Here is a 27,217-nt window from a genome sequence, read left to right on the forward strand (position 1 = left end):
ACCACTGTCCTGCCAACATACTACACACACCACTGTCCTGCCAACATACTACACACACCACTGTCCTAACAACACACACCACTGTTCTGCCAACACACTACACACACCACTGCCCTGCCAACACACTACACACACCACTGCCCTGCCAACACACTACACACACCACTGTCCTGCCAACACACTACACACACCACTGTCCTAACAACACACACCACTTTCCTGCCAACATACTACAAACACCACTGTCCTGCCAACACACTACACACACCACTGTCCTGCCAACACACTACACACACCACTGTCCTGCCAACATACTACACACACCACTGTCCTGCCAACACACTACACACACCACTGTCCTGCCAACATACTACACACACCACTGTCCTAACAACACACATCACTGTCCTGCCAACACACTACACACACCACTGTCCTGCCAACACACTACACACACCACTGCCCTGCCAACACACTACACACACCACTGTCCTGCCAACACACTACACACACCACTGTCCTAACAACACACACCACTGCCCTGCCAAAATACTACACACACCACTGTCCTGCCAACACACTACACACACCACTGCCCTGCCAACACACTACACACACCACTGCCCTGCCAACACACTACACACACCACTGTCCTGCCAACACACTACACACACCACTGTTCTGCCAAAATACTACACACACCACTGTCCTGCCAACATACTACACACACCACTGCCCTGCCAACATACTACACACACCACTGTCCTAACAACACACACCACTGTCCTGCCAACACACTACACACACCACTGTCCTAACAACACACACCACTGTCCTGCCAACACACTACACACACCACTGTCCTAACAACACACACCACTGCCCTGCCAACATACTACACACACCAATGTCCTAACAACACACACCACTGCCCTGCCAACATACTACACACACCACTGTCCTGCCAACACACACCACTGCCCTGCCAACATACTACACACACCAATGTCCTGCCAACACGCTACACACACCCCTGTCCTGCCAACACACTACACACACCACTGTCCTGCCAACACACTACACACACCACTGTCCTGCCAACACACTACACACACCACTGTCCTGCCAACACACTACACACACCACTGTCCTGCCAACATACTACACACACCACTCTCCTAACAACACACACCACTGTCCTGCCAACACACTACACACACCACTGCCCTGCCAACACACTACACACACCACTGCCCTGCCAACACACTACACACACCACTGTCCTGCCAACACACTACACACACCACTGTCCTGCCAACACACTACACACACCACTGTCCTATCAACACATACCACTGCCCTGCTAACACACTACACACACCACTGTCCTGCCAACACACTACACACACCACTGTCCTGCCAACACACTACACACACCAATGTCCTAACAACACACACCACTGCCCTGCCAACACACTACACACACCACTGTCCTGCCAACACACTACACACACCAATGTCCTAACAACACACACCACTGCCCTGCCAACACACTACACACACCACTGTCCTGCCAACACACTACACACAACACTGTCCTAACAACACACACCACTTCCCTGCCAACATACTACACACACCACTGTCCTGCCAACACACTACATACACCACTGTCCTGCCAACACACTACACACACCACTGCCCTGCCAACACACTACACACACCACTGCCATGCCAACACACTACACACACCACTGTCCTAACAACACACACCACTGCCCTGCCAAAATACTACACACACCACTGTCCTGCCAACATACTACACACACCACAGCCCTGCCAACATACTACACACACCACTGTCCTAACAACACACACCACTGTCCTGCCAACACACTACACACACCACTGTCCTAACAACACACACCACTGTCCTGCCAACACACTGCACACACCACTGTCCTAACAACACACACCACTGCCCTGCCAACATACTACACACACCACTGTCCTGCCAACACACACCACTGCCCTGCCAACATACTACACACACCACTGTCCTGCCAACACAATACACACACCACTGTCCTGCCAACACACTACACACACCACTGTCCTGCCAACACACAACACACACCACTGTCCTGCCAACACACTACACACACCACTGTCCTGCCAACACACTACACACACCACTGTCCTGCCAACATACTACACACACCACTGTCCTAACAACACACACCACTGTCCTGCCAACACACTACACACACCACTGCCCTGCCAACACACTACACACACCACTGTCCTGCCAACACACTACACACACCACTGTCCTGCCAACACACTACACACACCACTGTCCTATCAACACACACCACTGCCCTGCCAACATACTACACACACCACTGTCCTGCCAACACACTACATACACCACTGTCCTGCCAACACACTACACACACCACTGTCCTGCCAACACACTACACACACCACTGTCCTGCCAACATACTACACACACCACTCTCCTAACAACACACACCACTGTCCTGCCAACACACTACACACACCACTGCCCTGCCAACACACTACACACACCACTGCCCTGCCAACACACTACACACACCACTGTCCTGCCAACACACTACACACACCACTGTCCTGCCAACACACTATACACACCACTGTCCTATCAACACATACCACTGCCCTGCCAACACACTACACACACCACTGTCCTGCCAACACACTACACACACCACTGTCCTGCCAACACACTACACACACCAATGTCCTAACAACACACACCACTGCCCTGCCAACACACTACACACACCACTGTCCTGCCAACACACTACACACACCAATGTCCTAACAACACACACCACTGCCCTGCCAACACACTACACACACCACTGTCCTGCCAACACACTACACACACCACTGTCCTAACAACACACACCACTTCCCTGCCAACATACTACACACACCACTGTCCTGCCAACACACTACATACACCACTGTCCTGCCAACACACTACACACACCACTGTCCTGCCAACACACTACACACACCACTGTCCTGCCAACACACTACACACACCACTGTCCTGCCAACATACTACACACACCACTGTCCTAACAACACACACCACTGTCCTGCCAACACACTACACACACCACTGCCCGGCCAACACACTACACACACCACTGCCCTGCCAACACACTACACACACCACTGTCCTGCCAATACACTACACACACCACTGTCCTGCCAACACACTACACACACCACTGTCCTGCCAACACACTACACACACCACTGCCCTGCCAACACACTACACACACCACTGCCCTGCCAACACACTACACACACCACTGTCCTAACAACACACACCACTGCCCTGCCAAAATACTACACACACCACTGTCCTGCCAACATACTACACACACCACTGCCCTGCCAACATACTACACACACCACTGTCCTAACAACACACACCACTGTCCTGCCAACACACTACACACACCACTGTCCTAACAACACACACCACTGTCCTGCCAACACACTACACACACCACTGTCCTAACAACACACACCACTGCCCTGCCAACATACTACACACACCAATGTCCTAACAACACACACCACTGCCCTGCCAACATACTACACACACCACTGTCCTGCCAACACACACCACTGCCCTGCCAACATACTACAAACACCACTGTCCTGCCAACACGCTACACACACCACTGTCCTGCCAACACACTACACACACCACTGCCCTGCCAACACACTACACACACCACTGCCCTGCCAACACACTACACACACCACTGTCCTGCCAACACACTACACACACCACTGTCCTGCCAACACACTACACACACCACTGTCCTATCAACACATACCACTGCCAACACACTACACACACCACTGTCCTGCCAACACACTACACACACCACTGTCCTGCCAACACACTACACACACCAATGTCCTAACAACACACACCACTGCCCTGCCAACACACTACGCACACCACTGTCCTGCCAACACACTACACACACCAATGTCCTAACAACACACACCACTGCCCTGCCAACACACTACACACACCACTGTCCTGCCAACACACTACACACACCACTGTCCTAACAACACACACCACTTCCCTGCCAACATACTACACACACCACTGTCCAGCCAACACACTACATACACCACTGTCCTGCCAACACACTACACACACCACTGCCCTGCCAACACACTACACACACCACTGCCCTGCCAACACACTACACACACCACTGTCCTAACAACACACACCACTGCCCTGCCAAAATACTACACACACCACTGTCCTGCCAACATACTACACACACCACTGCCCTGCCAACATACTACACACACCACTGTCCTAACAACACACACCACTGTCCTGCCAACACACTACACACACCACTGTCCTATCAACACACACCACTGTCCTGCCAACACACTGCACACACCACTGTCCTAACAACACACACCACTGCCCTGCCAACATACTACACACACCACTGTCCTAACAACACACACCACTGCCCTGCCAACATACTACACACACGATTGTCCTGCCAACACACACCACTGCCCTGCCAACATACTACACACACCACTGTCCTGCCAACACAATACACACACCACTGTCCTGCCAACACACTACACACACCACTGTCCTGCCAACACACAACACACACCACTGTCCTGCCAACACACTACACATACCACTGTCCTGCCAACACACTACACACACCACTGTCCTGCAAAAATACTACACACACCACTGTCCTAACAACACACACCACTGTCCTGCCAACACACTACACACACCACTGCCCTGCCAACACACTACACACACCACTGTCCTGCCAACACACTACACACACCACTGTCCTGCCAACACACTACACACACCACTGTCCTATCAACACACACCACTGCCCTGCCAACATACTACACACACCACTGTCCTGCCAACACACTACATACACCACTGTCCTGCCAACACACTACACACACCACTGTCCTGCCAACACACTACACACACCACTGTCCTGCCAACATACTACACACACCACTCTCCTAACAACACACACCACTGTCCTGCCAACACACTACACACACCACTGCCCTGCCAACACACTACACACACCACTGCCCTGCCAACACACTACACACACCACTGTCCTGCCAACACACTACACACACCACTGTCCTGCCAACACACTACACACACCACTGTCCTATCAACACACACCACTGCCCTGCCAACATACTACACACACCACTGTCCTGCCAACACACTACATACACCACTGTCCTGCCAACACACTACACACACCACTGTCCTGCCAACACACTACACACACCACTGTCCTGCCAACATACTACACACACCACTCTCCTAACAACACACACCACTGTCCTGCCAACACACTACACACACCACTGCCCTGCCAACACACTACACACACCACTGCCCTGCCAACACACTACACACACCACTGTCCTGCCAACACACTACACACACCACTGTCCTGCCAACACACTACACACACCACTGTCCTATCAACACATACCACTGCCCTGCCAACACACTACACACACCACTGTCCTGCCAACACACTACACACACCACTGTCCTGCCAACACACTACACACACCAATGTCCTAACAACACACACCACTGCCCTGCCAACACACTACACACACCACTGCCCTGCCAACACACTACACACACCACTGTCCTGCCAACACACTACACACACCACTGTCCTAACAACACACACCACTTCCCTGCCAACATACTACACACACCACTGTCCTGCCAACACACTACATACACCACTGTCCTGCCAACACACTACACACACCACTGTCCTGCCAACACACTACACACACCACTGTCCTGCCAACACACTACACACACCACTGTCCTGCCAACAGACTACACACACCACTGTCCTAACAACACACACCACTGTCCTGCCAACACACTACACACACCACTGCCCGGCCAACACACTACACACACCACTGCCCTGCCAACACACTACACACACCACTGTCCTGCCAAGACACTACACACACCACTGTCCTGCCAACACACTACACACACCACTGTCCTGCCAACACACTACACACACCACTGCCCTGCCAACACACTACACACACCACTGCCCTGCCAACACACTACACACACCACTGTCCTAATAACACACACCACTGCCCTGCCAAAATACTACACACACCACTGTCCTGCCAACATACTACACACACCACTGCCCTGCCAACATACTACACACACCACTGTCCTAACAACACACACCACTGTCCTGCCAACACACTGCACACACCACTGTCCTAACAACACACACCACTGCCCTGCCAACATACTACACACACCACTGTCCTAACAACACACACCACTGCCCTGCCAACATACTACACACACGATTGTCCTGCCAACACACACCACTGCCCTGCCAACATACTACACACACCACTGTCCTGCCAACACAATACACACACCACTGTCCTGCCAACACACTACACACACCACTGTCCTGCCAACACACAACACACACCACTGTCCTGCCAACACACTACACATACCACTGTCCTGCCAACACACTACACACACCACTGTCCTGCAAAAATACTACACACACCACTGTCCTAACAACACACACCACTGTCCTGCCAACACACTACACACACCACTGTCCTGCCAACACACTACACACACCACTGTCCTGCCAACATACTACACACACCACTCTCCTAACAACACACACCACTGTCCTGCCAACACACTACACACACCACTGCCCTGCCAACACACTACACACACCACTGCCCTGCCAACACACTACACACACCACTGTCCTGCCAACACACTACACACACCACTGTCCTGCCAACACACTACACACACCACTGTCCTATCAACACATACCACTGCCCTGCCAACACACTACACACACCACTGTCCTGCCAACACACTACACACACCACTGTCCTGCCAACACACTACACACACCAATGTCCTAACAACACACACCACTGCCCTGCCAACACACTACACACACCACTGCCCTGCCAACACACTACACACACCACTGTCCTGCCAACACACTACACACACCACTGTCCTAACAACACACACCACTTCCCTGCCAACATACTACACACACCACTGTCCTGCCAACACACTACATACACCACTGTCCTGCCAACACACTACACACACCACTGTCCTGCCAACACACTACACACACCACTGTCCTGCCAACACACTACACACACCACTGTCCTGCCAACATACTACACACACCACTGTCCTAACAACACACACCACTGTCCTGCCAACACACTACACACACCACTGCCCGGCCAACACACTACACACACCACTGCTCTGCCAACACACTACACACACCACTGTCCTGCCAATACACTACACACACCACTGTCCTGCCAACACACTACACACACCACTGTCCTGCCAACACACTACACACACCACTGCCCTGCCAACACACTACACACACCACTGCCCTGCCAACACACTACACACACCACTGTCCTAACAACACACACCACTGCCCTGCCAAAATACTACACACACCACTGACCTGCCAACATACTACACACACCACTGCCCTGCCAACATACTACACACACCACTGTCCTAACAACACACACCACTGTCCTGCCAACACACTACCACACCACTGTCCTAACAACACACACCACTGTCCTGCCAACACACTACACACACCACTGTCCTATCAACACACACCACTGCCCTGCCAACATACTACACACACCACTGTCCTGCCAACACACTACATACACCACTGTCCTGCCAACACACTACACACACCACTGTCCTGCCAACACACTACACACACCACTGTCCTGCCAACATACTACACACACCACTCTCCTAACAACACACACCACTGTCCTGCCTACACACTACACACACCACTGCCCTGCCAACACACTACACACACCACTGCCCTGCCAACACACTACACACACCACTGTCCTGCCAACACACTACACACACCACTGTCCTGCCAACACACTACACACACCACTGTCCTATCAACACATACCACTGCCCTGCCAACACACTACACACACCACTGTCCTGCCAACACACTACACACACCACTGTCCTGCCAACACACTACACACACCAATGTCCTAACAACACACACCACTGCCCTGCCAACACACTACACACACCACTGCCCTGCCAACACACTACACACACCACTGTCCTGCCAACACACTACACACACCACTGTCCTAACAACACACACCACTTCCCTGCCAACATACTACACACACCACTGTCCTGCCAACACACTACATACACCACTGTCCTGCCAACACACTACACACACCACTGTCCTGCCAACACACTACACACACCACTGTCCTGCCAACACACTACACACACCACTGTCCTGCCAATACACTACACACACCACTGTCCTGCCAACACACTACACACACCACTGTCCTGCCAACACACTACACACACCACTGCCCTGCCAACACACTACACACACCACTGCCCTGCCAACACACTACACACACCACTGTCCTAACAACACACACCACTGCCCTGCCAAAATACTACACACACCACTGTCCTGCCAACATACTACACACACCACTGCCCTGCCAACATACTACACACACCACTGTCCTAACAACACACACCACTGTCCTGCCAACACACTGCACACACCACTGTCCTAACAACACACACCACTGCCCTGCCAACATACTACACACACCACTGTCCTAACAACACACACCACTGCCCTGCCAACATACTACACACACGATTGTCCTGCCAACACACACCACTGCCCTGCCAACATACTACACACACCACTGTCCTGCCAACACAATACACACACCACTGTCCTGCCAACACACTACACACACCACTGTCCTGCCAACACACAACACACACCACTGTCCTGCCAACACACTACACATACCACTGTCCTGCCAACACACTACACACACCACTGTCCTGCAAAAATACTACACACACCACTGTCCTAACAACACACACCACTGTCCTGCCAACACACTACACACACCACTGCCCTGCCAACACACTACACACACCACTGTCCTGCCAACACACTACACACACCACTGTCCTGCCAACACACTACACACACCACTGTCCTATCAACACACACCACTGCCCTGCCAACATACTACACACACCACTGTCCTGCCAACACACTACATACACCACTGTCCTGCCAACACACTACACACACCACTGTCCTGCCAACACACTACACACACCACTGTCCTGCCAACATACTACACACACCACTCTCCTAACAACACACACCACTGTCCTGCCAACACACTACACACACCACTGCCCTGCCAACACACTACACACACCACTGCCCTGCCAACACACTACACACACCACTGTCCTGCCAACACACTACACACACCACTGTCCTGCCAACACACTACACACACCACTGTCCTATCAACACATACCACTGCCCTGCCAACACACTACACACACCACTGTCCTGCCAACACACTACACACACCACTGTCCTGCCAACACACTACACACACCAATGTCCTAACAACACACACCACTGCCCTGCCAACACACTACACACACCACTGCCCTGCCAACACACTACACACACCACTGTCCTGCCAACACACTACACACACCACTGTCCTAACAACACACACCACTTCCCTGCCAACATACTACACACACCACTGTCCTGCCAACACACTACATACACCACTGTCCTGCCAACACACTACACACACCACTGTCCTGCCAACACACTACACACACCACTGTCCTGCCAACACACTACACACACCACTGTCCTGCCAACATACTACACACACCACTGTCCTAACAACACACACCACTGTCCTGCCAACACACTACACACACCACTGCCCGGCCAACACACTACACACACCACTGCCCTGCCAACACACTACACACACCACTGTCCTGCCAATACACTACACACACCACTGTCCTGCCAACACACTACACACACCACTGTCCTGCCAACACACTACACACACCACTGCCCTGCCAACACACTACACACACCACTGCCCTGCCAACACACTACACACACCACTGTCCTAACAACACACACCACTGCCCTGCCAAAATACTACACACACCACTGTCCTGCCAACATACTACACACACCACTGCCCTGCCAACATACTACACACACCACTGTCCTAACAACACACACCACTGTCCTGCCAACACACTACCACACCACTGTCCTAACAACACACACCACTGTCCTGCCAACACACTACACACACCACTGTCCTGCCAACACACTACACACACCAATGTCCTAACAACACACACCACTGCCCTGCCAACACACTACACACACCACTGCCCTGCCAACACACTACACACACCACTGCCCTGCCAACACACTACACACACCACTGTCCTGCCAACACACTACACACACCACTGTCCTGCCAACACACTACACACACCACTGTCCTATCAACACACACCACTGCCCTGCCAACATACTACACACACCACTGTCCTGCCAACACACTACATACACCACTGTCCTGCCAACACACTACACACACCACTGTCCTGCCAACACACTACACACACCACTGTCCTGCCAACATACTACACACACCACTCTCCTAACAACACACACCACTGTCCTGCCAACACACTACACACACCACTGCCCTGCCAACACACTACACACACCACTGCCCTGCCAACACACTACACACACCACTGTCCTGCCAACACACTACACACACCACTGTCCTGCCAACACACTACACACACCACTGTCCTATCAACACATACCACTGCCCTGCCAACACACTACACACACCACTGTCCTGCCAACACACTACACACACCACTGTCCTGCCAACACACTACACACACCAATGTCCTAACAACACACACCACTGCCCTGCCAACACACTACACACACCACTGCCCTGCCAACACACTACACACACCACTGTCCTGCCAACACACTACACACACCACTGTCCTAACAACACACTACACACACCACTGTCCTATCAACACATACCACTGCCCTGCCAACACACTACACACACCACTGTCCTGCCAACACACTACACACACCACTGTCCTGCCAACACACTACACACACCAATGTCCTAACAACACACACCACTGCCCTGCCAACACACTACACACACCACTGCCCTGCCAACACACTACACACACCACTGCCCTGCCAACACACTACACACACCACTGTCCTGCCAACACACTACACACACCACTGTCCTGCCAACACACTACACACACCACTGTCCTATCAACACACACCACTGCCCTGCCAACATACTACACACACCACTGTCCTGCCAACACACTACATACACCACTGTCCTGCCAACACACTACACACACCACTGTCCTGCCAACACACTACACACACCACTGTCCTGCCAACATACTACACACACCACTGTCCTAACAACACACACCACTGCCCTGCCAACATACTACACACACCACTGTCCTGCCAACACACACCACTGCCCTGCCAACATACTACACACACCACTGTCCTGCCAACACAATACACACACCACTGTCCTGCCAACACACTACACACACCACTGTCCTGCCAACACAAAACACACACCACTGTCCTGCCAACACACTACACACACCACTGTCCTGCCAACACACTACACACACCACTGTCCTGCCAACATACTACACACACCACTGTCCTAACAACACACACCACTGTCCTGCCAACACACTACACACACCACTGCCCTGCCAACACACTACACACACCACTGCCCTGCCAACACACTACACACACCACTGTCCTGCCAACACACTACACACACCACTGTCCTATCAACACACACCACTGCCCTGCCAACAAACTACACACACCACTGTCCTGCCAACACACTACATACACCACTGTCCTGGAAACACACTACACACACCACTGCCCTGCCAACACACTACACACACCACTGCCCTGCCAACACACTACACACACCACTGTCCTGCCAACACACTACACACACCACTGTCCTAACAACACACTACACACACCACTGTCCTATCAACACATACCACTGCCCTGCCAACACACTACACACACCACTGTCCTGCCAACACACTACACACACCACTGCCCTGCCAACACACTACACACACCACTGTCCTGCCAATACACTACACACACCACTGTCCTGCCAACACACTACACACACCACTGTCCTGCCAACACACTACACACACCACTGCCCTGCCAACACACTACACACACCACTGCCCTGCCAACACACTACACACACCACTGTCCTAACAACACACACCACTGCCCTGCCAACATACTACACACACCACTGCCCTGCCAACATACTACACACACCACTGTCCTAACAACACACACCACTGTCCTGCCAACACACTACCACACCACTGTCCTAACAACACACACCACTGTCCTGCCAACACACTACACACACCACTGTCCTGCCAACACACTACACACACCAATGTCCTAACAACACACACCACTGCCCTGCCAACACACTACACACACCACTGCCCTGCCAACACACTACACACACCACTGCCCTGCCAACACACTACACACACCACTGTCCTGCCAACACACTACACACACCACTGTCCTGCCAACACACTACACACACCACTGTCCTATCAACACACACCACTGCCCTGCCAACATACTACACACACCACTGTCCTGCCAACACACTACATACACCACTGTCCTGCCAACACACTACACACACCACTGTCCTGCCAACACACTACACACACCACTGTCCTGCCAACATACTACACACACCACTCTCCTAACAACACACACCACTGTCCTGCCAACACACTACACACACCACTGCCCTGCCAACACACTACACACACCACTGCCCTGCCAACACACTACACACACCACTGTCCTGCCAACACACTACACACACCACTGTCCTGCCAACACACTACACACACCACTGTCCTATCAACACATACCACTGCCCTGCCAACACACTACACACACCACTGTCCTGCCAACACACTACACACACCACTGTCCTGCCAACACACTACACACACCAATGTCCTAACAACACACACCACTGCCCTGCCAACACACTACACACACCACTGCCCTGCCAACACACTACACACACCACTGTCCTGCCAACACACTACACACACCACTGTCCTAACAACACACTACACACACCACTGTCCTATCAACACATACCACTGCCCTGCCAACACACTACACACACCACTGTCCTGCCAACACACTACACACACCACTGTCCTGCCAACACACTACACACACCAATGTCCTAACAACACACACCACTGCCCTGCCAACACACTACACACACCACTGCCCTGCCAACACACTACACACACCACTGCCCTGCCAACACACTACACACACCACTGTCCTGCCAACACACTACACACACCACTGTCCTGCCAACACACTACACACACCACTGTCCTATCAACACACACCACTGCCCTGCCAACATACTACACACACCACTGTCCTGCCAACACACTACATACACCACTGTCCTGCCAACACACTACACACACCACTGTCCTGCCAACACACTACACACACCACTGTCCTGCCAACATACTACACACACCACTGTCCTAACAACACACACCACTGACCTGCCAACATACTACACACACCACTGTCCTGCCAACACACACCACTGCCCTGCCAACATACTACACACACCACTGTCCTGCCAACACAATACACACACCACTGTCCTGCCAACACACTACACACACCACTGTCCTGCCAACACACAACACACACCACTGTCCTGCCAACACACTACACACACCACTGTCCTGCCAACACACTACACACACCACTGTCCTGCCAACATACTACACACACCACTGTCCTAACAACACACACCACTGTCCTGCCAACACACTACACACACCACTGCCCTGCCAACACACTACACACACCACTGCCCTGCCAACACACTACACACACCACTGTCCTGCCAACACACTACACACACCACTGTCCTATCAACACACACCACTGCCCTGCCAGCATACTACACACACCACTGTCCTGCCAACACACTACATACACCACTGTCCTGGAAACACACTACACACACCACTGCCCTGCCAACACACTACACACACCACTGCCCTGCCAACACACTACACACACCACTGTCCTGCCAACACACTACACACACCACTGTCCTAACAACACACTACACACACCTCTGTCCTATCAACACACACCACTGCCCTGCCAACACACTACACACACCACTGTCCTGCCAACACACTACACACACCACTGTCCTGCCAACACACTACACACACCAATGTCCTAACAACACACACCACTGCCCTGCCAACACACTACACACACCACTGCCCTGCCAACACACTACACACACCACTGCCCTGCCAACACACTACACACACCACTGTCCTGCCAACACACTACACACACCACTGTCCTGCCAACACACTACACACACCACTGTCCTATCAACACACACCACTGCCCTGCCAACATACTACACACACCACTGTCCTGCCAACACACTACATACACCACTTTCCTGCCAACACACTACACACACCACTGTCCTGCCAACACACTACACACACCACTGTCCTGCCAACATACTACACACACCACTCTCCTAACAACACACACCACTGTCCTGCCAACACACTACACACACCACTGCCCTGCCAACACACTACACACACCACTGCCCTGCCAACACACTACACACACCACTGTCCTGCCAACACACTACACACACCACTGTCCTGCCAACACACTACACACACCACTGTCCTATCAACACATACCACTGCCCTGCCAACACACTACACACACCACTGTCCTGCCAACACACTACACACACCACTGTCCTGCCAACACACTACACACACCAATGTCCTAACAACACACACCACTGCCCTGCCAACACACTACACACACCACTGCCCTGCCAACACACTACACACACCACTGTCCTGCCACCACACTACACACACCACTGTCCTAACAACACACACCACTTCCCTGCCAACATACTACACACACCACTGTCCTGCCAACACACTACATACACCACTGTCCTGCCAACACACTACACACACCACTGTCCTGCCAACACACTACACACACCACTGTCCTGCCAACACACTACACACACCACTGTCCTGCCAACATACTACACACACCACTGTCCTAACAACACACACCACTGTCCTGCCAACACACTACACACACCACTGCCCGGCCAACACACTACACACACCACTGCCCTGCCAACACACTACACACACCACTGTCCTGCCAATACACTACACACACCACTGTCCTGCCAACACACTACACACACCACTGTCCTGCCAACACACTACACACACCACTGCCCTGCCAACACACTACACACACCACTGCCCTGCCAACACACTACACACACCACTGTCCTAACAACACACACCACTGCCCTGCCAAAATACTACACACACCACTGTCCTGCCAACATACTACACACACCACTGCCCTGCCAACATACTACACACACCACTGTCCTAACAACACACACCACTGTCCTGCCAACACACTACACACACCACTGTCCTAGCAACACACACCACTGTCCTGCCAACACACTGCACACACCACTGTCCTAACAACACACACCACTGCCCTGCCAACATACTACACACACCACTGTCCTAACAACACACACCACTGCCCTGCCAACATACTACACACACCACTGTCCTGCCAACACACACCACTGCCCTGCCAACATACTACACACACCACTGTCCTGCCAACACAATACACACACCACTGTCCTGCCAACACACTACACACACCACTGTCCTGCCAACACACAACACACACCACTGTCCTGCCAACACACTACACACACCACTGTCCTGCCAACACACTACACACACCACTGTCCTGCCAACATACTACACACACCACTGTCCTAACAACACACACCACTGTCCTGCCAACACACTACACACACCACTGCCCTGCCAACACACTACACACACCACTGCCCTGCCAACACACTACACACACCACTGTCCTGCCAACACACTACACACACCACTGTCCTATCAACACACACCACTGCCCTGCCAACATACTACACACACCACTGTCCTGCCAACACACTACATACACCACTGTCCTGGAAACACACTACACACACCACTGCCCTGCCAACACACTACACACACCACTGCCCTGCCAACACACTACACACACCACTGTCCTGCCAACACACTACACACACCACTGTCCTAACAACACACTACACACACCACTGTCCTAACAACACACACCACTGCCATGCCAAAATACTACACACACCACTGTCCTGCCAACATACTACACACACCACTGCCCTGCCAACATACTACACACACCACTGTCCTAACAACACACACCACTGTCCTGCCAACACACTACACACACCACTGTCCTAACAACACACACCACTGCCCTGCCAACATACTACACACACCACTGTCCTGCCAACACACACCACTGCCCTGCCAACATACTACACACACCACTGTCCTGCCAACACAATACACACACCACTGTCCTGCCAACACACTACACACACCACTGTCCTGCCAACACACAACACACACCACTGCCATGCCAAAATACTACACACACCACTGTCCTGCCAACATACTACACACACCACTGTCCTAACTTCACACACCACTGTCCTGCCAACACACTACACACACCACTGCCCTGCCAACACACTACACACACCACTGCCCTGCCAACACACTACACACACCACTGTCCTGCCAACACACTACACACACCACTGTCCTATCAACACACACCACTGCCCTGCCAACATACTACACACACCACTGTCCTGCCAACACACTACATACACCACTGTCCTGCCAATACACTACACACACCACTGCCCTGCCAACACACTACACACACCACTGCCCTGCCAACACACTACACACACCACTGCCCTTCCAACATACTACACACACCACTGTCCTAACAACACACACCACTGTCCTGCCAACACACTACACACACCACTGTCCTGCCAACACACTACACACACCACTGTCCTGCCAACATACTACACACACCACTCTCCTAACAACACACACCACTGTCCTGCCAACACACTACACACACCACTGCCCTGCCAACACACTACACACACCACTGCCCTGCCAACACACTACACACACCACTGTCCTGCCAACACACTACACACACCACTGTCCTGCCAACACACTACACACACCACTGTCCTATCAACACATACCACTGCCCTGCCAACACACTACACACACCACTGTCCTGCCAACACACTACACACACCACTGTCCTGCCAACACACTACACACACCAATGTCCTAACAACACACACCACTGCCCTGCCAACACACTACACACACCACTGTCCTGCCAACACACTACACACACCAATGTCCTAACAACACACACCACTGCCCTGCCAACACACTACACACACCACTGTCCTGCCAACACACTACACACACCACTGTCCTAACAACACACACCACTTCCCTGCCAACATACTACACACACCACTGTCCTGCCAACACACTACATACACCACTGTCCTGCCAACACACTACACACACCACTGTCCTGCCAACACACTACACACACCACTGTCCTGCCAACATACTACACACACCACTGTCCTAACAACACACACCACTGTCCTGCCAACACACTACACACACCACTGCCCGGCCAACACACTACACACACCACTGCCCTGCCAACACACTACACACACCACTGTCCTGCCAATACACTACACACACCACTGTCCTGCCAACACACTACACACACCACTGTCCTGCCAACACACTACACACACCACTGCCCTGCAAACACACTACACACACCACTGCCCTGCCAACACACTACACACACCACTGTCCTAACAACACACACCACTGTCCTGCCAACACAATACATATACCACTGTTCTGCCAACACACTACACACACCACTGTCCTGCCAACACACTACACACACTACTGTCCTGCCAACACACTACACACACCACTGTCCTGCCAACACACTACACACACACCACTGTCCTAACAACACACACCACTGCCCTGCCAACATACTACACACACCACTGTCCTGCCAACATACTACACACACCACTGCCCTGCCAACATACTACACACACCACTGTCCTAACAACACACACCACTGTCCTGCCAACACACTACACACACCACTGTCCTAACAACACACACCACTGTCCTGCCAACACACTACACACACCACTGTCCTAACAACACACACCACTGCCCTGCCAACATACTACACACACCACTGTCCTGCCAACACACACCACTGCCCTGCCAACATACTACACACACCACTGTCCTAACAACACACACCCCTGCCCTGCCAACACACTACACACACCACTGTCCTGCAAACACACTACACACACCACTGCCCTGCCAACACACTACACACACCACTGTCCTAACAACACACACCACTGCCCTGCCAACACACTACACACACCACTGTCCTGCCAACACACTACACACACCACTGCCCTGCCAACACACTACACACACCACTGTCCTAACAACACACACCACTGCCCTGCCAACATACTACACACACCACTGTCCTGCCAACACACACCACTGCCCTGCCAACATACTACACACACCACTGTCCTGACAACACACACCACTGCCCTGCCAACACACTACACACACCACTGTCCTGCAAACACACTACACACACCACTGCCCTGCCAACACACTACACACACCACTGTCCTAACAACACACACCACTGCCCTGCCAACACACTACACACACCACTGTCCTGCCAACACACTACACACACCACTGTCCTGCCAACACACTACACACACCACTGTCCTGCCAACACACTACACCCACCACTGTCCTGCCAACACACTACACACACCACTGTTCTGCCAACACACTACACACACCACTGTCCTGCCAACACACTACACACACCACTGTCCTGACAACACACTACACACACCACTGTCCTGCCAACACACTACACACACCACTGTCCTGCCAACACACACCACTGCCCTGCCAACATACTACACACACCACTGTCCTGCCAACACACACCACTGCCCTGCCAACATACTACACACACCACTGTCCTAACAACACACACCAATGCCCTGCCAACACACTACACACACCACTGTCCTGCCAACACACTACACACACCACTGTCCTGCCAACACACTACACACACCACTGTCCTAACAACACACACCACTGTCCTGCCAACACAATACATATACCACTGTTCTGCCAACACACTACACACACCACTGTCCTGCCAACACACTACACACACTACTGTCCTGCCAACACACTACACACACCACTGTCCTGCCAACACACTACACACACACCACTGTCCTAACAACACACACCACTGCCCTGCCAACATACTACACACACCACTGTCCTGCCAACATACTACACACACCACTGCCCTGCCAACATACTACACACACCACTGTCCTAACAACACACACCACTGTCCTGCCAACACACTACACACACCACTGTCCTAACAACACACACCACTGTCCTGCCAACACACTACACACACCACTGTCCTAACAACACACACCACTGCCCTGCCAACATACTACACACACCACTGTCCTGCCAACACACACCACTGCCCTGCCAACATACTACACACACCACTGTCCTAACAACACACACCCCTGCCCTGCCAACACACTACACACACCACTGTCCTGCAAACACACTACACACACCACTGCCCTGCCAACACACTACACACACCACTGTCCTAACAACACACACCACTGCCCTGCCAACACACTACACACACCACTGTCCTGCCAACACACTACACACACCACTGCCCTGCCAACACACTACACACACCACTGTCCTAACAACACACACCACTGCCCTGCCAACATACTACACACACCACTGTCCTGCCAACACACACCACTGCCCTGCCAACATACTACACACACCACTGTCCTAACAACACACACCACTGCCCTGCCAACACACTACACACACCACTGTCCTGCAAACACACTACACACACCACTGCCCTGCCAACACACTACACACACCACTGTCCTAACAACACACACCACTGCCCTGCCAACACACTACACACACCACTGTCCTGCCAACACACTACACACACCACTGTCCTGCCAACACACTACACACACCACTGTCCTGCCAACACACTACACCCACCACTGTCCTGCCAACACACTACACACACCACTGTTCTGCCAACACACTACACACACCACTGTCCTGCCAACACACTACACACACCACTGTCCTGACACCACACTACACACACCACTGTCCTGCCAACACACTACACAGCCCACTCTCCTGCCAACACACACCACTGGCCTGCCTACATACTACACACACCACTGTCCTGCCAACACACACCACTGCCCTGCCAACATACTACACACACCACTGTCCTAACAACACACACCAATGCCCTGCCAACACACTACACACACCACTGTCCTGCCAACACACTACACACACCACTGTCCTGCCAACACACTACACACACCACTGTCCTAACAACACACACCACTGCCCTGCCAACATACAACACACACCACTGCCCTGCCAACATACTACACACACCACTGCCCTGCCAACATACTACACACACCACTGTCCTAACAACACACACCACTGCCCTGCCAACATACAACACACACCACTGCCCTGCCAACATACTACACACACCACTGCCCTGCCAACATACTACACACACCACTGTCCTAACAACACACACCACTGCCCTGCCAACACACTACACACACCACTGTCCTAACAACACACACCACTGTCCTGCCAACACACTACACACACCACTGTCCTAACAACACACACCACTGCCCTGCCAACATACTACACACACCACTGTCCTGCCAACACACACCACTGCCCTGCCAACATACTACACACACCACTGTCCTAACAACACACACCACTGCCCTGCCAACACACTACACACACCACTGTCCTGCCAACACACTACACACACCACTGCCCTGCCAACACACTACACACACCACTGTCCTAACAACACACACCACTGTCCTGCCAACACAATACATATACAGCTGTTCTGCCAACACACTACACACACCACTGTCCTGCCAACACACTACACACACCACTGTCCTGCCAACACACTACACACACCAGTGTCCTGTCAAAGAAAGGCAGTAAAACAAAATAAAACCTTTTTTACTCTACCTCTCCTTACTAAAGAGAGGCTTTGTAGTGGAATCTCCCCACTTTGTGCACCTTACTGCCCTGCCAGAGTGAGGATGGGAACTACTATAGACCCCTCTATGAGAGATACAAATCAAATTGTATTTGTCACATGCGCCAGTGTTGACCAAGTGTAGACCTTGCAATGAAAAGCTTACTTACCATCCCTTAACCAACAATGCAGTTTTAAGAAATAAGATACAGTTCCAGATCTGTATTCTCTGCCTTGGTTACCTTCTGCTTTACTTGACTCTATTCTACTGTACAACATAAAGGTTAGGCTATTAGTGACAGCCCTCTCTCCTTGTCCTGTAGTGTCAGACAGTCCGTTCCCCAAAGAGGCCTTCTCCATCGGGGAGGAGGAGGAGCAGGAGAGGGAGAACACGGTGGAGGGCCCTCCTGAGATGGAGGATGTAGATGAGTGCCAGGTTTACCAGGGAACACTATGCCACCACAGGTGTATCAACACCCCTGGCTCCTTCAGGTGTGACTGCTACCCTGGCTATGTACTGCAGAAGGACGCGGTCAGCTGTGTGCCAGGTAAAGGAAAACTACTCTTAGGTTGTTAGAGTATGTCAGACCATGCACTGTACAGTACTCCACAATACTGTATGTGCAAGACCACATAGCTATTAGTCTGGTTGCCTGTCTGTTTGGGCCTTGAATAACGGCACACAGTAGCCTTAATTGGCAATACGATGACAAGTTGGATAAAAACAGATTGGCTCCCAGGCTAATAACTAAAGTATAGAACAGTTATGTTTAATTACATAAAACCAGTGAAGGATGACTGATTCCTGAGTGTAGTACCTTTGTGCTAAACCATTTTTCACAGCCACTCTCTCAACAGTATGATTAACAGCCTTCTGTGTTTTCAGACTCCTGCCAGACTCTATCTGTCTATATTTGTCCACACTTTTGACAGCATATGATTTTCCTTGCTTCCTGCCTACTGTCTCTGATTCAGACTGATAATTGTTATTCAGATCTCATTTCTACATTTTTTATTGTAATTTCTTTGTGTACTTTTTACCCCTTTTTATCCCCAATTGGTAGTTACAGTCTTGTCCTATCGCTGCGACTCCCGTGCGGACTTAGGAGAAGTGAAGGTCAAGAGCCATGTGTCCTCCGAAACACGACCCCGCCAAGCTGCACTGCTTCTTGACACCCTGCTCGCTTAACCCGGAAGCCAGCCGCACCAATGTGTCAGAGGAAACACTGTACAGCTGGCGACCGGGGCCAGCGTGCATGCACCCGGCCGCCACAAGGAGTTGCTAGAGCGCGATGGGACAAGGGCATCCCAGTTGGCCAAACCCTCCCTAACCCGGATGACGCTGGGCAAATTGTGCGCCTCCTCATACAGTGGGGCAAAAAAGTATTTAGTCAGCCACCAATTGTGCAAGTTCTCCCACTTAAAAAGATGAGAGAGGCCTGTAATGTTCATAATATGTACACTTCAACTATGACAGACAAAATGAGAAAAAAAAATCCAGAAAATCACATTGTAGGATTTTTTATGAATTTATTTGCAAATTATGGTGGAAAATAAGTATTTGGTCACCTACAAACAAGCAAGATTTCTGGCTCTCACAGACCTGTAACATCTTCTTTAAGAGGCTCCTCTGTCCTCCACTCGTTACCTGTATTAATGGCACCTGTTTGAACTTGTTATCAGTATAAAAGACACCTGTCCACAACCTCAAACAGTCACACTCCAAACTCCACTATGGCCAAGACCAAAGAGCTGTCAAAGGACACCAGAAACAAAATTGTAGACCTGCACCAGGCTGGGAAGACTGAATCTGCAATAGGTAAGCAGGTTGGTTTGAAGAAATCAACTGTGGGAGCAATTATTAGGAAATGGAAGACATACAAGACCACTGATAATCTCCCTCGATCTGGGGCTCCACGCAAGATCTCACCCCGTGGGGTCAAAATGATCACAAGAACGGTGAGCAAAAATCCCAGAACCACACGGGGGGACCTAGTGAATGACCTGCAGAGAGCTGGGACCAAAGTAACAAAGCCTACCATCAGTAACACACTACGCCGCCAGTGACTCAAATCCTGCAGTGCCAGACGTGTCCTCCTGCTTAAGCCAGTACATGTCCAGGCCCGTCTGAAGTTTGCTAGAGAGCATTTGGATGATCCAGAAGAAGATTGGGAGAATATCATATGGTCAGATGAAACCAAAATATAACTTTTTCGTAAAAACTCATCTCGTCGTGTTTGGAGGACAAAGAATGCTGAGTTGCATCCAAAGAACACCATACCTACTGTGAAGCATGGGGGTGGAAACATCATGCTTTGGGGCTGTTTTTCTGCAAAGGGACCAGGACGACTGATCCGTGTAAAGGAAAGAATGAATGGGGCCATGTATCGTGAGATTTTGAGTGAAAACCTCCTTCCATCAGCAAGGGCATTGAAGATGAAACGTGGCTGGGTCTTTCAGCATGACAATGATCCCAAACACACCGCCCGGGCAACGAAGGAGTGACTTCGTAAGAAGCATTTCAAGGTCCTGGAGTGGCCTAGCCAGTCTCCAGATCTCAACCCCATAGAAAATCTTTGGAGGGAGTTGAAAGTCCGTGTTGCCCAGCAACAGCCCCAAAACATTACTGCTCTAGAGGAGATCTGCATGGAGGAATGGGCCAAAATAGCAGCAACAGTGTGTGAAAACCTTGTGAAGACTTACAGAAAACGTTTGACCTCTGTCATTGCCAACAAAGGGTATATAACAAAGTTATTGACCAAATACTTATTTTCCACCATAATTTGCAAATAAATAAATTAAAAATCCTACAATGTGATTTTCTGGATTTTTTTTTCTCATTTTGTCTGTCATAGTTGAAGTGTACCTATGATGAAAATTACAGGCCTCTCTCATCTTTTTAAGTGGGAGAACTTGCACAATTGGTGGCTGATGCCCCACTGTATGTCTCCCGGGCGCGGCCGGCTGCGACTGTAGTGACACCTCTAGCACTGATCAGTGCCATAGACCGCTGCGCCACCCGGGAGGCCCCCAGATCTCATACTGTTTTGATAAAGCCTTTCTTCACAGTTCAGTAGCCTTCAGTAGCCTTCATACATTTAGACTAGTAAATAAAGTATGTTCAGGTATTTCTAACCTACTCTAGGCTACTGTAAGTGTGCCATACATTTATCGAATGGGGCTTTCACCAGCACAAGCCTGTCTCAACAGGAATCTAATGTGAACCCTACTTTACAGAAAGGTGCAGTGAGTCTGCAGGCTGATAAAAAACACAGGTTTGTCTGCAGGCCAAGCCTTTTCCTGTCGTGCCTCAACTCTCTGTCTCTAAGGCAACTTTCATCTGTGCCCTGTTGCCGCCTAGCCTCATATCTGTGGATAAATTGAAGGCATTTCACAGCTCTCTCTTTAACCACCAAGACAGGATGACTGGGCGGTTTGTTGGCTATACTGTTTAATTAGTACTTTCCGTGATGAGTTTATTTCTGTTTTCACAGAGACGGTAGATGAAGAGAACAAGTTGAGAGAGGATGACAGGACAGAGGTTGAGGCTACCTCCACCGCACCCTCCACCACTCCAACCTCTGTTAACCCCTGTGAGGGTGGGTAGAACTTGACAGTAGGCCAGAGTGGTGCCTATCTACTGTAGACCTGGCAGACCACATGAACTGTGTTTTCATACCTTAAAATCAGTCATTAGTCTTGATAGAAGAACCCAAATGCATGTCTGGAATCAGTGTGTGGAAGGAGTCCCATTATGATGGCGCGACAGCATTAGAGGAACCATAGTGGAACAGAATATTTGGTACGGAATAGAAAGGTAAATGAACACACCCATTAGTCCCCTAAGAGAGCACAAAGCCTAGAAGATTTTCAGTCATGCACCCTTCTAGTATAATTCATGTCACATTCCTTCACATGACAGACGTTTCCTCCTTCAGTTAAATACTTTAACCGCCTTTGTCCATTTTAGTTATGTTTGACCAATTGTACTTTTAAATGTCACATACAAGTTTTAAGATTGCATCAAAGGCCACAAAGCTCCTGTGTGTATTGCGAAGTATCCAGCCATCCCCATGTAGTCCAGCATAGTATGTAGTGGGGGTCTCCTCAGGGTGTGTGTGTTTGGCTCCATAATTCCAGGGTGGGGATCCCGTTCCATTGGGACGCAGGAGGAAATACTATCCGAACAGGTCAGGGGTCAAAGTGGAAACAGGAAATGAGTACAGTAAATCACACAGAGGTTATATAACACACACACAGGGCTGGCCCCCTGTGACGTATGTCACCTTGACTACTGTTGTGTTGTGGTGTGTTTTGGTGTGATGTTGAGCTGTGTTGTGACCCTCTGAGCAGGAAATGGCCTCTGTATGCAACAGTGCTCCTCAGTGGCTGGTAGACCTGGCTGCTCATGTTTCCCTGGATTCTCTCTGATGGCTGACGGACAATCCTGTGAAGGTAAGAAAAAAGAAACACACGCTCACACACACATACACACACACACACACACACGCACGCACGCACACACACACCAGCTCAGTATTTCAGCAGTTCCAGTCATGCAGAGTCTCTGAATGGCTGTCACTGACTCCAGTCTCTCCTCAGTCTCCCCCCAGTGCCCCTGGAGCAGAGTAGAGCTGCGCTCTCTGTGTACCAGATTAGACACGGTCATCGTAATTGTTTAAAGCTATTCTAATAAATGCAACAGTTGGACAATGAATGAAGGTATTGACTGAATTATAGCTCAAAAAGACATTGAATTGGCACGGACATAATGAATGGAATTCCGGTGTTAAATGTTTTGTCAAATGTCACTTTTTTTCTTATAATGCACTCATATATACCTTACCCGTCACAACTTTGGACACATCTACTCATTCCAGGGTTTTTATTTATTTTGACTATTTTCTACATTGTAGAGTAATAGTGAAGATATCAAAACTATTAAATAACACATATGGAATCATGTAGTAACCAAAAAAGTGTTAAACAAATCAAAATATATTTAATATTTGAGATTCTTAAAATAAGCCACCCTTTGCCTTGATGACAGCTTTGCTCACTCTTGGCATTCTCTCAACCAGCTTCATGAGGAATGCTTTTCCAACAGTCTTGAAGGAGTTCTGAGAACTTATTGGGCGCTTTTCTTTCACTCTGCGGTCCAACTCATCCCAAACCATCTCAATTGGTTTGAGGTCGGGTGATTGTGGAGGCCAAGTCATCTGATGCAGCACTCCATCACTCTCCTTCTTGGTCAAATAGCCCTTATACAACCTAGAGTTGTGTTGAGTCATTGTCCTGTTGGAAAACAAATTATGTTTGTGTTTGATGTATTTGATACCATTCCACTCATCCTGCTCCAGCCATTACCATAAATCCATCCTCCCCAATTAGGTGCCACCAACCTCATGTGACTTTAAAATGAAATGTGCCTTATTTGCATATACACTGCGTGTATTTGTATACAATAATACATTAATATAAAGGAGTGGGCTGCAACCACCAAAAACTTGTCTCTAGGCCTACCTGCGCTCTACTGCCTCGCTAATTATTAATTACCATTGTTATCATGTTCTCTTGCCTGATTCAACAAGTGTGTCAAGAAGGATACCCATGCAATTTAAAATCACAAC

The 27,217-nt window shown here is 50.8% G+C and overlaps 1 protein-coding gene across 1 annotated transcript in view; it reads left to right on the plus strand.

Annotated features, from left to right (window-relative positions):
• Positions 1–27,217, plus strand: part of LOC139368798 (fibulin-1-like) — an 84,426-nt gene that overhangs the window by 37,075 nt on the left and 20,134 nt on the right. Inside the window, exons 6-8 of the mRNA XM_071108161.1 lie at positions 21,911–22,135; positions 25,082–25,186; positions 25,941–26,042. Of these exons, the coding sequence (XP_070964262.1) occupies positions 21,911–22,135; positions 25,082–25,186; positions 25,941–26,042 (432 nt within the window). The remainder of the gene's footprint in view (positions 1–21,910; positions 22,136–25,081; positions 25,187–25,940; positions 26,043–27,217) is intronic.

This window comes from Oncorhynchus clarkii, chromosome 16 (assembly GCF_045791955.1).
Source record: "Oncorhynchus clarkii lewisi isolate Uvic-CL-2024 chromosome 16, UVic_Ocla_1.0, whole genome shotgun sequence".
Taxonomy (NCBI): Eukaryota; Metazoa; Chordata; class Actinopteri; order Salmoniformes; family Salmonidae; genus Oncorhynchus; species Oncorhynchus clarkii.